At 47.2% G+C, this 14,726-nt stretch overlaps 2 protein-coding genes across 10 annotated transcripts in view; one reads left to right on the top strand and one right to left on the bottom strand.

Annotated features, from left to right (window-relative positions):
• Positions 1-4,714: 4,714 nt before the first annotated feature.
• NDUFB11 (NADH:ubiquinone oxidoreductase subunit B11) lies at positions 4,715-7,072 on the bottom strand. The gene is made up of 3 exons (XM_004323603.4): positions 6,720-7,072; positions 5,095-5,225; positions 4,715-4,940 (listed from the first exon to the last, which is right to left on the bottom strand). Exons 1-3 carry the CDS (start codon positions 6,924-6,926, stop codon positions 4,814-4,816), a joined length of 465 nt encoding a protein of 154 aa, XP_004323651.3. The 5' UTR covers positions 6,927-7,072; the 3' UTR covers positions 4,715-4,813.
• Positions 7,073-7,544: 472 nt separating this feature from the next.
• The window catches only part of RBM10 (RNA binding motif protein 10), a 29,534-nt gene continuing 22,352 nt past the window's right edge, over positions 7,545-14,726 (top strand). For 7 of the 9 annotated variants that reach the window (XM_033850075.2, XM_033850078.2, XM_033850077.2 and 4 more), the window contains exons 1-2: positions 7,545-8,012; positions 9,866-10,007. In XM_033850075.2, the coding sequence (XP_033705966.1) occupies positions 7,697-8,012; positions 9,866-10,007 (458 nt within the window). In that variant the 5' untranslated portion in view covers positions 7,545-7,696. The remainder of the gene's footprint in view (positions 8,013-9,865; positions 10,008-14,726) is intronic. The other 2 variants (XM_033850080.2, XM_033850083.2) reach the window with 2 other exon arrangements.

Genomic DNA, 14,726 nt, shown 5'->3' with positions numbered 1-14,726 from the left:
CTGTGCTATACAGTAGGTCCTTGTTGTTTATCTATTTTATATATTGTAGTGCATATCTAATCCCAAACTCCTAATTTATCCCTCCCCCGCCTTTATTATTTTTTCTTTTTTGCGGTACGCGGGCCTCTCACTGTTGTGGCCTCTCACGTTGCGGAGCACAGGCTATGTCTGAATTGCAAAAAGCGGTAGCTCCCTTGATATCTTTTGAACGGAATGTTGCTGACAACAGGCAAAAGTGGAATTCAAGAGGGAATCTTATGCTAGAGAAAGAAACATTATTGCAATAATTCAATTCTGTCTTTTTTTTTTTTTTGCGGTATGCGGGCCTCTCACTGTTGTGGCCTCTCCCGTAGCGGAGCACAGGCTCCGGACGCGCAGGCCCAGCGGCCATGGCTCACGGGCCCAGCCGCTCCGCGGCATGTGGGATCTTCCTGGACCGGGGCACGAACCCGTGTCCCCTGCATCGGCAGGCGGACTCTCAACCACTGCGCCACCAGGGAAGCCCCCCGCCTTTATTTTTAATTTAATGCATACTTATCACCTCCCAATACACAAATATAATGTAATTTATTGTCTTGTTTATCGTCTGTCTCCCTCTGCTAGAACAAAACTCCACAAGGGCAGGAAGTTTTGAATCTTTTGTTCCCGGCTGTATCCCCACTACCTATAATAGTGCCTGGCACCCAGTAGGCACTCAATAAATATTTGTTGAATGAATAGCTCCTGTTCTTCTGAGCTTTATTTGTGGCAAGTTTTCACCAAGTCTAATATTTCAAGATTGCAGTTTGCAGGTTCATGTTTGGTTGAGAGCATTGGTTCTGTTTTCCCTTAACACATTTTAAAGTTCACGGTTTTAGCTGTTGTCAGTTTGTTCTGCAGTGATTATGTCTATCAGTAATAGTCATTGTGAATCCGGTAAGATATTTTGTTTTTATTTCCTGGGTAATCCAGGAGAAAAACTGTAAGCAATCCCCTTAGACAGTCCAGAATTGTCTGGGATGGGCTTTGCTAAGCTGGGTTTTCAGTCAGCTTCTGGTCAACTTTGTGTAGTGTGTAAAATCTAAACTCCTTCCAACAAGGACCTGCTGTCTAGCACAGGAAACTGTATTCAGTATCTTGTCGTAACGTATGATGGAAAAGAATCTGAAAATATATATAACTGAATCACTTTGCTGTACACCTGAAACTAACACAACATTGTAAATCAACTATACTTCAATTTTTTAAAAAAATCTAAACTCCTTCTAACCATGGCCCATGGGGCCCTACAGATCTGGCCCATGACCATCTCTATAACCTCGTTTCTAACCATTCTTTTGCTGGATGATTCCAGTGATTCTAGTAAGCACAGTATTCCAGCCACACTCGCTTTCTGGCAGAATTTATCTCATCTGTTGGTTTCCATGCTTGTTTATCCTCTGTCTCACCCACAGCCTTGAGGTAAAGTCCATGAGGACAGAGACTGTCTTAGTTTGGGTCCTTCCAGAAGCTGACCCTGAGACAAAGATTGAAGTTAAGTAGTTTATCTAGGATGTGATTCCAGGAAGCACCTGTCAGGCAGTGGGGAAGTGAGGAAGTGAGACAAAGAAGGGAGGGCAGCCGATGAAGAGTGTTATTAAACGACTTAGTGCTGTGGGCAACTGGGACTTGTTCCCACTGTGGAGTTCTGGAGGCCAGTGGAGAACACACAGCTCGGGGATGTCCCATCTGAGGGGCAAGGGGGCAGGGGTACTTATCTACCAGCTCTCGTCGGTCATTGGCTGAGGGCTGCTGCCAGGAGGTGTTCATTTCCTGGCCCCTACAGCCTGCCAGGCCCAGAGGCAGAATGGCCTTATGCAGCTTGAGAGAAGCCCTCCAGCCAAGAGATGCAGACCCTGGCAGTTGGCAGTTGGCCAGTGCACACCGGAGCAGTGAGGGAGCTGACAGTGTCTGCCACAGCGACTATGGTTAGGGAACTGACAGTGTCTGCCACAGGGACTGTGACTGTCTTGTTCACTGGGCCTCGCACATGGTACGTGCTCTATTAGACTGAAAGGTGAAGCTGGTTCGTACCTGTTATTTTGCCAGAGCAAAGCTGGGCCCCATACATCAAGGTTCAAATATCCTTGGGGCCAAACAGTATGGTGAAAACATTGAGTGTAAGGTCTCTGACCACTCACACTGGCCTCCACTCCCACCCTGGGAAATTCCTGAGGACAGGGATCCTGGTATCTGTCATGCCTGGCACTGTCAGGGTTTGACACATAGTAGGCACTCAACTTCCACCCCTTCATCCCAATGTGGTCCTTAGAATGTCAGTCAGTCACCAGAATGGCTACAATGAAAAAGATGGGGAGTGCTGAGTGATGCTGAGGATTCACCACTGGGGAAGTGTAGATTGGAGAATTGGCATGATTTACAAAGCTGATCGTATGTCTACTCCCATGATTTAGTAATTCCATTCTTAGGTATATGCCCAAGAGAAATGAGTGCATATATCCATCAAAAGATATATACAAGAATGTTCACAGAAGAATTATTCTTAATAGCCCCAAATAGAAAACTACCCAAATGCCCATCAACAGTGGAATAGATGAAGTGTGGTCTATTCATGGCAATGCAAGAGAATACAGCAGTGAGGATGGGCAAACGACTAGTTACATAACAACGTGGATCCATCTTGCAAACATCATGAGATTGAACGTTGTTAGAAGTCCAGAGAGTGATTACCCTTGGGGGAGGGGGGTGGACTTGAAGGGAGCTTCTGGCGTTTGTTTCACATTCTCTTTCTTGACCTGGGTGCTGGTCACATGGGTGTGTCTAGTTTGTAAAAAGTAAATGAGCTCTGTAAACTCACGGTGTGTACACTTTTCTGTATGTACATTTTAATTTAATGATTTAAGAGGTGGCCAGTGTGGCTGGGGCCCATGAAGGAGAGGAAAGGTTGCTGTCAGAAAGGGGGCAAGGACATGAATTTTAGGATTTGGTCTAAGTGCAGCTTCTTGTTTGACCAGAATGGAGGTTTCTTGAGAGCTTGAGAGCTTGATGAGGAGGCGGGGTGGGGGGGGGGCAGAGGGGGCGATCAGAAATGCTCTTCCTCAGGGGCTGTAAGCCTGAAGGGCATTGATGGTAGGGAATGGCACCTATACCAGAGGTAACAATACCAGTGTGTTGCAGCACATACTGTGCCAATCCCTGCTCTAAGTGAACAGATATACCCAAATACCTGCCCTCGTGGAGCTTACATCCTGGTGGGGGTTAGTGGGGGGACATATTCTCTGGGCCAAGGGTAGCTATGGCTGCAACAGGCTGAGGTTTATTATGGGGGTATTCCCCCCATATACTCAGGTACTTGGTGGCTGGGATAACACGCCCCTTTCACTTCCACAGTCCCCGTAACTGTCGGCTGGAGAGTGGAGAGTGCTGGCTTTACACATTAGTACTCTCTGCTTTGGAGCTGCCCTCGAGTTGGGAGACTGGCTCCACAAGGAGCATTCAGGGAGTGACACTGCTCACTTCCAGGAAGGTTCACCTGGATATCACTCCCACCTTAGCCTCATACAAGTGAACTAGGACTCCTCCTGACTCAGAAGCTAGGGTTAGGGGCATCACCTGTAGTGGTGGGTCCATCAGGCCAGATGTTCTTCCGGTAGCCAGTGACTGGGGGCTCCTGCCCTCTCCGACACCCCAGGCAGGGACATGCACAGAGATGGCAGCAATGAGCATGTGATATGGGAATCTCATAGTGTGAGCTGTGGAAGGGGGCCACAGGGGAGAGGGCAGAGATGCCAGGGGCACGAAGGGGAGCCCAGATGCCCAGACTTAACGGGGATCTAGGAGAGACTCCCTGGAAAGAAACAAAGAGCCAGAGCAAGTGTCCAACTCCATCTGCCAGATCCAGAGAGACGGAGACAGAGAGAGCCTGAGAATGAGCCCCTGACGCAAGGACATGGCCTATTCCCAGAGAAAAAGAATGGGGGATGGGGTGGGCAGTGGAGAGAGACTTCCTGCTCGAAAGAGAGACACAGAAAGACACAGAGAGAGATAAGGGGGCAGGGAGAGAAACAGACACACATGCACACACACAGAGATGTGCATCTTGAGTTAGAGACCATCCAGATTGGGGCAGAGGGGAAGAGAGAGGCATCCACACTCACCAAGACACAAGACGGAGGCAGAAACCCCAGAGATGAGAGAAACAGAGAAGAAGGCAGGGAGCGAGACAAACACTCATCCTCAGCAATAGAAAAGCCCTGCTCTGACCCACCACCCTCAATCCCTGGTCACCCTGGCCCTTCTTCCAACATAGGCGGTCCCAGTGTGGTAGCTTTTTTCTAAATACGGCTGCCATCAATTTCTTCTCATATGCTACACCTTGATCCAGAGAAGGCCTGAGCCACCACATAAAAAGCCCAGGCTACTCTGCTGGAGAGAGAGGCCACATAGAAGACTCAAGTACCAAACATGGGAATACAGAAGTCATCTTGGATGTCCAGCCCAGTTGAGCCTCCAGATGATTCCAGCCCAAGCCACCCAACACCCCAAGAAGGACCATCTAGTTGAGCCTGGTCAACCACAGGACCATGAAAGGTAATAGTAAATTGTCGTTTTAAGCCACTGAGTTTTAGGGTGTTTGTCACATGGCAACAGATAACCAGAATACCCAGAAAAGGCTTTTAAAGCCTGACATCCCACTCCCACATCCCCCTTACAACAAAAGCAACACCAGCCAGTCACAGTTTCAGTCCCTTTAATTAGGTGCTCTGAAGAGAGGGCAGAATGGCAGACAAGGGGTGGAGAAGGTGGTGCTTCTTAAGCCCCTTTCAGTAACCGGTCAGTCCTCATCCTCTGGCAGCTGGATCTTGCTGGGGTCGAAGCAGTTGGAGTCCATGATGGGGAGGCCATTGGCCTCTCGGTATTTTACAAGCCTCTCAGCTTCCCGGCGGGCCCACTCCTGCATCCTGGAGGCAGCAGCGTGAGGGTAGACGTGAGGGAGCTTCAATGGACACCAATCCCCATCTTAGCTCCCCAAGGACAGGATTTCTGGCAGTCTCCTTCAATCTCCACCCCTGCTTCTGCCCCGACCCGTCCCACTCTCTTTGACACCCCATGCACCTGTAGTCAGGCAGATAAGCCACAAAGGTGCTGCCAAGGACCAAGATGATGGAGAAGCCAAAGAAGAAGACGACCCGCATGTTCCAGAGGTCCACAGCAGGGTCCCTGTCATAACCGTGGGAGTCTGGGTTCTATGGCAAAGAGAAGAAGAGGTCAATGAGGGCTTCCTGCTGCTCCACAAAGCCTTATGCTGGCGCTGCATAACCTGGTCTCCAATTTCACCTTGGACCAATCTCCCCTCCCTCCCTAAATTCCTCTCTATTCTTAGGACTTGTCAAGCTCCTTCCCACCACAGGGCCTTTGCACCTGCTGTTCCCTCCGCCTGGAAAGCCTTTCCCCCAGATCTAGTCATGGCTGGATCTGTCTCCTCATTCAAGGTTTTGGCTTCATCATCACTCCCCTTAGGAGGCACTCCCTAGTCACCTTATCTATTAAGTTGAACTACAGAAAATTGCCATTTTTACAGGTCAAAAATGGCTCAACCTATTAACTCCCTACCCCCAAGTCACTCTCCATCCTCTTACCTTGCTTAACTTTCTAGCATTTACTAGTTTACCAAAGTAGCATATCCTCCAAATCCTCTGATCACATCATCTTATGTTATTGATTACATACTCTATATTACTGTTTTCTAACATTGTACATGTTTATTTTCAGTATTCTCCACTACCACGTAAGCTCTGTGAAAGCAGGGGCTTTATCTGATTTCCATACTGCTGAATCCCTAGCACCCTGAACTTAACCTGGCATTACAGCAGGCCCTCAATACATAGTTACAGAATGAATGAATAAATGAATAAGCATCCTATATATCACAGCCCCTCAACCAGAGATTAGTATTAATGAAGTACCTATTATATGCCAGGCCTTTTCACAAGCACAAACTGCACAATATCCCAGTGAAGTGGAAAGTGGCAAGAATAATTAACACCTTCTAATGGTGAGTACTAAGTGCCACCTGCTGTTTTGAGCATTTTGATTCATTTAATTACACGAGGCAGGTGTACTGTAGTATTTTATTTTTTTAGAAGGTGTCCTAACACTTTCCCCATCTTACATAGAAATTGAGGCACCAAGGGGTTTAGCTACTTGCCCAAGGTCACTGCCTGTATTCCAACTCAGGCGTTCTGATTTCAGTCTCTGATATCGGTATAGCACAGCAGACCTGGCTCCACCACACATTCAGTTATGTGAGCTTAGACAAGTCACTTAACATCTTTATGCTTCAGCTTCCTCATCTGTAGAATGGGTACACTAATACTACCTACCTCGAAATAAGGTTGTTATGAGGATTAAATGAGTTAATATATGTAAAGTGTTTCAAACACCTGAGCAAGCACTATATCAGTGTTTAGTATTACTGTTGTTATATTGCTTCAAACGTGTTTTGAGCACTGTCCACTTCAGGGTTGATATCTGTCTGCAAAATAAGGCCAATCTCGCCTCTGGCCCTGAACCCGAAGGTGATCAGGGGACAAAGGAGGAAAACAAGCTAGGCAAAATTCCCAAATCTTCGAGGATTTCGCCGGCTGCGCAATCTTCAGCCGACTAAGAACGTCCTCTATGGCGCCCATCCGCCGGTCTCCGATTGACCCTTCCGGCGTCCCGTATCCCCTCCCTCTCACCTTCTCGTAGAGGTTTTCGTCCTCGGGATCTGGGTCCTCCTGCCAGCGTAAAGTCGGTTCCGGCGGCCGCTTTCCCGCCACAGCGGACGGGACGATCACAGCCCTGGAGGAGCTGGATTCCCAGCGAACACGGGCAGCCGGGAGCCCTCGCCTCGCCGCCACCGCCAAAAGGCGGCGGCCGCACAAACCTAACATCCCGGCCACCATGACAGATCGTTCTGCAGTTTATCGGGGGCGGGGACGGAAATGTGACTGCGCAGCTGCAGCTGGTCCGAGCGCGAGAATTGTCGCTCCGCCCCTACCGCAATAGGTCCCGAGTCGAGATTTTGTTTTCAAAAGGGCGAGGCGTCCTCTTTCCCTCCCTCTGTCACGGCCTCACGGAAGCAACCATCTTCTTATCCTCTCGATCAGGCTATGGAATTTCTGACCGAAAGGCTGTGGAATTTCCTTGAAAATAAAGCGGTAGCACGCGTGTGAATTCCGTTCCCAACCAATCGCACGGAGAGCTCCCTTGCCCTCTGGCGAGAAGGGCGGAGCTTCCGTTGCTCTTTCATCTTAGAAGGAAGCCAACTTTTTTTTTTTTTTTTTTTTTTTTTGCGGTACGCGGGCCTCTCACTGTTGTGGCCTCTCCCGTTGCGGAGCACAGGCTCGGGACGCGCAGGCTCAGCGGCCATGGCTCACGGGCCCAGCCGCTCTGCAGCATGTGGCATCTTCCCGGACTGGGGCACGAACCCCCGTCCCCTGCATCGGCAGGCGGACTCCCAACCACTGCACCACCAGGGAAGCCCGGAAGCCAACCTTTCTTAAAAGCGCCTCGCCGGATTGGCCAATTGCTGCTCCTTTTCTCGACTTGTGGGAGTTTGCATGGGGAGCGGGGAAATGGCGTACACTTGCCAATCAGAGCAAGCCGGGGCTGGCCGACGGCGGACGGCGACCAATAGACTGGGCAGGCCAGAGCGCGCTCCCTTAGTAGGTGGATGGTGGTTGAAGCGCCGGCTCCCGTCTTGTCGTCGCCATTTTGTGCTGGTGATCGCGGCCGGCTGGGAGTAGGCGGCAGTGGGTTTCCAGGAGAGGGTAGCGCGCCTCGCGCTTCTCCCCTCCCTCCCATCTCCGCCCTTCCCCCCCTCCTCCGCCCTTCCGCCCCTAGCCTCGGACTTGGTAGCTGCGCGGACCGGCTCCGGCTGAGCTGCGAGAGTTGGAGGAGGTGGCGGCGGGCCGAGGTGATGTCCGAGAGCCCTCCCTTGACAGCCCGGGCCGAGAAGGTGAGCGTCGACGCTGGTCGTGGGGGCGGAGGTAAGGGGCCGGGGTGGGGGAGGGGGTGCGTAGAGGAGGCGGGAGGGCGGACTGCGGGTGGCGGATCTGGGCTTCGCAAAGAACCGATCGATGCTTGCACGGTCTGAGCCGGGGAGGGGGTGTCTTTTTGTTTTTTGTTTTTCTCCTTTAGAGAGCAGAGGCGCGTGCGCGATTGGGACACTGGATGGGTGCACGCGGGTTGGGGGAAGGGAGGGACGAATGGGAGTGGGCTACTGTGGCTCACTGTGTCTGCGACGCCGAACTTTATCCGTGGGAGGCGGGTGTCTGCGACTTTGCTTTTTATTCATAGAAGTGTGCTCTCTGCAATCGTGTGTGACTTTGGTACTTACCTACCCATGGGGAAGTGTTTTGTGGCTCTGGTCCTTATTCTTGGGTGGGGGAGGAGGGAGAACGTCGGTATGACTCGGGTCTCTATCCTCGGAGTGTGTGTCTGTAACCCTGGTCCTTATCCATGGGGAGGGGTCCTTATCCATAGAAAGTCTTCTTACGATTGGCCCTAATCCACTTACTGGGTGGGGGCGGGGAGTGCAAGGAACGTGTGTAAGACTTATTTCCCCGTCTTTTTTTTGGGGGGGGGGGGGCTTCGTATCTGTTACTCTGACGCTCATCCTGTGAAAGGGGGCCTCAGTGTGTGATTATGGCCCGTGTTGATTGTGAGTTCCTGTCTGTGATTTTGGCCCGTAGTTATTTGGGGCTCGAGTCTGTGACTTTGGTCCCTATCTGTTTTGGATACCAGTGTATGACTCTGGCCCCTTTGCCAGATCTACTGAGGGTTTTGTCTCCGGCTCTCATCCACTGAGGCCCCTGGTTGTGATTCTCTTACCCATCTGGGAGCAGGTAACTCTGGTTCCCTGTGGCTTGAAGAGGAAGAGAAAATTGGTGTGAGTGTATACAAGGAGGAAAGGTGTGGTGGCAACCTAGTGTTGGGCAGGTGCTGTTAACGCCTGACTTTGCCTGATTTTTGTTTAGAGGGTGGGGCCTGAAGATTCTGGGATACTTCGTGGTGACCCCTGGCCCGGTCACATGGCTTTCAGGCCTTCCTTCGTTCTCACCGCAGCCCTGAGGGTTGCGGGAAGGGACTGCCCTTCCGTCCCAGCAGAGTAACAGTGGTTCAAAACAGGCTCCGAAAGGGCTCCTTATTACCTCTGAATAACTTGGGCCCAGAGCCCTGGAGAGGGAGCCGCCTTGGGGGACCTGGCTGTGCATAAGAGACAGGGCTCAGGGCTGAGCCAGTTGCCCTGTGAGGGCCAAAACTGTGTTAGCCGGGAGCCTAGGGAGGCGGCAGCTGTCTCATTGCCAAGTTACCCTTCACCCCCTGAGCCTTTCGTGGTCTCCTGCTGTCTCATAGTGGGCAGCCAGCATCTTCTTGGGAGGATGAAATGGCACCTGAGGGCTCATGGAAGAAGCCTGGTGGGTGCCTGGGACTCCCGCTGTGAAGTCTCGCCTCCATGCCTAATGTGCCTGATCTCAGACAAGTCATCCAGCACTTAGAGCCCCCTGGGCAGGTAGCTCCGGGCTTGACTTGTCTACCAGTCTCAGGTGGCAAAGCCCTGATCACAGAATTGGTGGCACCACCGGGTCTCTGCAAGATGCTGTCTGCTGAAGGCCATGCTGTTTCTAGGGCGGCCGGCTCTAGCCTCACGTTTGTAGGGAAACGAAGCAGCAGGCCAAATAGGGACTGCCTTCCTGCTCTGGTCCACAGGAGCGCTAGGAGTTGGGAAACAGCGTCGCTGGGCTCAGGGACAGCAGAAAGCCTTCGCAATAAGCGTTTCTCAAGGAGGCCCTCTCTGCCCCAACTGCCTTGACCCCTTTCTTCCTTCTGCTCTCTCCAGAGTCCCTGCAGGAGGCATCACCCAGGCTGGCAGATCATGGTGGCAGCAGTGGGGGTGGCTGGGAAGTGAAACGGAGCCAGCGGCTGAGGAGGGGCCCCAGCAGCCCCCGCAGGCCCTATCAGGACATGGAGTATGAAAGACGGTGAGTTACCTGCTCCCACCTTTGCCAAGAAATCTAGGCTTGTCCCTGTGTGAGAGTTGATCCAGGAAAGTGCTAGGAGGGGGCTTTTGTGCAGAAAACAACAACAACAACAAAAAACAGCACAGCAGATAATTGGTTTCTTTTCAGCAGACATTTACCTTGGCACTTGTGAGCCAGGACCTGTGCTAGGCTCTGGGAGTGCATTGGTGAATTGAGACAAATAAGATTGTAGCCTTCTCCTTACTTAGGGTCTCACAAGGGAGACCACACAGTTTACAGATCATTACAAAACAGCTTGATAGGTGCCATGTTTGGTTGCAGAGTGGGAAGGGATCCAGAGAAAGGGAGGAATGGAGACTGATGCCTAGGTTTCTAGTTTGGATGAGCCAGATAGGTATATGGTGCCATTCACCAAGGTGTGGACAGCCACTGCAGGAGGAGAGGCAGAGGTGCATGACAGATGGGCAGTGGGTGGGTTGTAAGTGCTGTGGATTCTCAGGAGAGAGGTGTGGGCTGTAGCTTTGGGTTTGAGGGATGAAGAGGAGTGGTGCCTTCAGAGTCAGGAATTTGCCCAGAAAATGTATGGGGCAAGCCAGGTCAGATAGTATTACTCAGCACTGCATTTTTAAGATTTAGGATTCAGGGACAGGGTGGGCTGAAGTTGCTGTGATACTTGTCTTGGAATGGGACACTCTTATACAGTTATTTTTAAACTCTGGTACGAACAAGAAACAGTTGGGACACTTGGTGAAATACAGAGATCCCGGGCCATACCCTTCCCATACGGGTGGATCACCTCGCTTGATTCTAACGAAGATGATTTATTCCTGACTTTTAAAGATTGTATAGGAAAGTAGACCTAATTGTCCCAGAGAGCCTCTATTAAGAGTCAGTAGATTTATGAAAAGTCAGGGAGGAAATAATTTTTTTAATGTCTTACAAAGGGTTTCTGCTACCACCACCTTTTCAAAAATATAGAATTATAATATTTTGTTTCTGAAAAGTGATGAGCCCAAACTTGAGGTGTGGTCATCCTCTAGTGTTATTCAGCCTTGACTTTATTTCAGAATGTCTTTTGAAAGGCATTCGATTTTGGATGGTATTCACTGGAAGAGCTCTGTGGCAGTTTCTGAGTTTGAGTAGGTAAGATACTTGCCTCAGACTTTATTACCAAATAAAGCCACTGGCTTTCTTTTGGCTTTTAAAGGACCTCAAGTGCAGAGGTTTGAGTTAATCATACTTTTCCAGTTCAAGGTACATTTCTATCATAGGTTGGTACAAGACCTTCTCTTGCCATATTTATTTTTTCCTTTTTTATTTCCAATACCCATAGCTGTAGGCAGCTGCTCTGTTGTGTTTGAAACGTATCCTTCTAAAATATGTAGTGTTGTTTCGAGTGTGTGTGTTTTCAATTTACACAAATGGCAGAGTATTACAGTCTTCATTCTGTTTCCTGGACTTTGTATTACTCAGCCCTGCATTCTTAAGATCTGTCTGTATTGCCATGTGTATGTTAGTGCTTTGCTTCTAGTTGGTCCCAAAGACACCATGGGGTGTGCCTACTGCCTTTTACTTAATGATTCCCTCAAGGATGGATACCTGTTTTTAATTTTGGTGTGCTGAAATTCATCACTTTTTGTCCTATAACCTTTCCTTTCAGAATCTTCTCTATTCCTATCTCTGGATCACAAAGATTGTTCTCACTCTATAGTTTTACCTTTTGCTTTCACATCTTTAAATCCATCTAGAGGCCACTTTTGAATATGTTATAATGTAGGTTCTGGTTTTATTTTCCTCCATATAGTGGGCAGTTTTCCCAGTACAGCCCCCCAGATACTTACTTTGTAAGTAGTCATCTCATCCTCTGAAACAGGTCACAAAGATCTATAAAATTCGTTTAAAGGACATAAAAATCTGAATAAACCAAAATACAGGTCTTTGGTATTCCTTTTTTTAAAATTGATATATAGTAGATGTATAATATTATGTAAGTTTCAGGTGTGCAGCATAGTGATACAGTTTTTAAAGATTATATATTCCATTCATAGTTATTATAAAATACTGGCTATATTCCCTACGTTGTACAATATATCCTTATAGCTTATTTATTTTATACATAGTAGTTTGTACCTCTTAATGCCCTACCCCTATCTTGTCCCTCCCCTCTTCCTTTTCCCCACTGGTAACCACTAGTTCTCTAATCTGTGAATTTGTTTCTGTTTTGTTATAGTCATTACTTTGTTTTAAGTTTTAGATTCCACATATAAGTGATATACAGAATTTTATCTTTCTCTGACTTACTTCATTTAGCATTAATACCCTCCAAGTCCATCCATGTTGCAAATGGCAAAATTTCATTCTTCTTTATGGCTGAGTAGTATTCCATTGTATATATGTACCACATGTTCTTTAGCCATTTATCTGTTGATGCACACTTAAGTTGCTTCCATATCTTGGCAGTTGTAAATAATGCTGCTGTGAACATTGGGGTACATGTATCTTTTTGAATTAGTGTTTGCATTTTTTTCAGATATAGACCCAGGAGTGGACTGTTTTTAGTTTTTTGAGATGCCTTCATACTGTTTTCCACAGTCGCTGCACCAGTTTACATTCCTACCAACAGTGTACGAGGGTCCCCTTTTCTCCACATCCTCACCAACGTTTGTTGTCAGTGTTCTTTTTGATGATAGCCATTCTGACAGGTGTGAGGTGATACCTCATTGTGGTTTTAATTTGCATTTCTCTGATGATTAACGATGTTGAACATCTTTTCATGTGCCTCTTGGCCATCTGTATGTCTTCTTTGGAAAAATGTCTATCAGGTCTTCTGTCCCTTTTTTTTTTTTTTTGCGGTACGCAGGCCTCTCACTGTTGTGGCCTCTCACATTGCGGAGCACAGGCTATGTCTGAATTGCAAAAAGCAGTAGCTCTCTTGATATCTTTTGAACGGAATGTTGCTGACAACAGGCAAAAGTGGAATTCAAGAGGGAATCTTATGCTGGAGAAAGAAACATTGTTGCAATAATTCAATTCTGTCTTCTTTTTTTCTTTTTTTTTTTTGCGGTACGCGGGCCTCTCACTGTTGGGGCTTCTCCCGTTGCGGGGCACGAACCCATGTCCCCTGCATCGGCAGGTGGACTCTCAACCACTGCGCCACCAGGGAAGCCCCTTCTGTCCATTTTTAAGTTGGGTTTGTTTGTTTCTGTTTGTTTGTTTGATATTGAGTTGTATGAGCTGTTTATATATTTTGGATATTAACCCCTTATTGGTCATATCATTTGCAAATATTTTCTTCCATTCAGTCGGTTGTTTTGTTTTGTTGATAGTTTTCTTTGCTGTGTAAAAGCTTTTAAGTTTAATCTGGTCGTGTATTGTTTGTTAAAGTAATTCCTAGATGCTTCAGTAGTTTTTATTCGCATCTTGTCTTTTTATTTTCCAAGCTGGTATTTACTGGGGTAGAAGAAAGCTGTTGGTTTTTTTTAAGTTATCTTATCTCTGCTGTGTTCCATTGTTATTTCTACTCATTCATTGTTGACTTTGATGGTCTTTCTAAGTAGTTAGCCATGTTGTATACAAACCAATCCTGGCTTTTCTTATTTCTTTTTCCTCACTTATAGCACTGACCAGGACTTTTGATACCATGTTAAATAGTATCTGTGATGCTGATTAAGATTCATTTTAGTTAAGAGTCACAAGTATAGATTCATTTTGGTAGGTTGTAACTGAAAATCCAAAGAATAATGGCTTAAACAATATAGTTTATTTTCTTTCCCATAAAGGACATCTGCAGACAGACAGTCAGTCCAGGCCTGATAGGCAGCCCCTTTTGTTTAGCCATCAAGTGTGATGTGTACTGTAGGCTTTTAGAATATAGTCTTCAATAAATCAAGAAAATTCTCTAGTTTTAGTTTGCTAAGACTGAACAGAAATGAGTATTGAACTTCATAATTACATGCTTTTTTCCCTCCTTTTGTCCATCAACTTCATAAATTGCATTCAATTGCATCCTTGATATTATTGAGATACACCCTCCTTGATCATGGTATGTATGTGTATGTTTATAACTTCTCATTTTGAAAAAACCTCAGATTTACAAAAAAAAAATTGCAAGTACAACAAACTCCCTTAATCCTCTACCCAGAACCACTAATTGTAAACATTTTGCCACATTCGCTTTACCTACCTACAAGCCTACTCCTTCCTCCTTCCCCCTCTTTTTTCTCCCCTCTCCCTTTTCTCCTCCCCTCTCCCTTCCCCTCTTCCTTCTCCTTCCCTCTACCCCTCCTCCACTTTCTATACATAACATTTTTTTCTGACTCATTTGAGTTAGTGGCAGACATGACCGGTAAGTACTACAGCATGTTCGTCCCGCTTTCTCTTTCATAATCACAGGATGCTTATCAATATCAAGAAATTTAACATTGATACAATACTTTTGTCTTAAAGTCTATATTCAGATGTCATCAGTTCTTCCAAAAATGTCTTTTATAGCTGTTTTTCCCTAATCCAGTATCCAATCCAAGATCACACATCACATTGAGCTACTTTGTTTTTTAGTCTCGTTTAATCTGGAATAGTTATTCAATCTTTGTCTTTTATGAACTTGATGTTTAAAGAGTACATGTCGGTTGTTTTGTAAATGTTTCTCAATTTGTGTTTTTCTAATGTTTACTCATGAATTTTTGGAAGAAAAATTATTTAAATAATGTGTATACTTTT

Source organism: Tursiops truncatus, chromosome X (assembly GCF_011762595.2).
Source record: "Tursiops truncatus isolate mTurTru1 chromosome X, mTurTru1.mat.Y, whole genome shotgun sequence".
NCBI classification, from domain to species: domain Eukaryota; kingdom Metazoa; phylum Chordata; class Mammalia; order Artiodactyla; family Delphinidae; genus Tursiops; species Tursiops truncatus.
Note: the sequence above shows the minus strand (reverse complement) of the source record. Positions and strands in the feature narration are given on the sequence as shown.

Bases quoted from the DNA above. Each gene is read 5' to 3' on its own strand.
- NDUFB11 (XM_004323603.4), bottom strand. From the start codon at position 6,926: ATGGTGGCCGGGATGTTAGGTTTGTGCGGCCGCCGCCTTTTGGCGGTG. The intron at 5,226-6,719 runs GTGAGAGGGAGG...TCTTTGCCATAG, and splicing joins ACGAAAACCTCTACGAGAAG to AACCCAGACTCCCACGGTTA. The intron at 4,941-5,094 runs GTGCATGGGGTG...TGCTGCCTCCAG, and splicing joins GCTTATCTGCCTGACTACAG to GATGCAGGAGTGGGCCCGCC.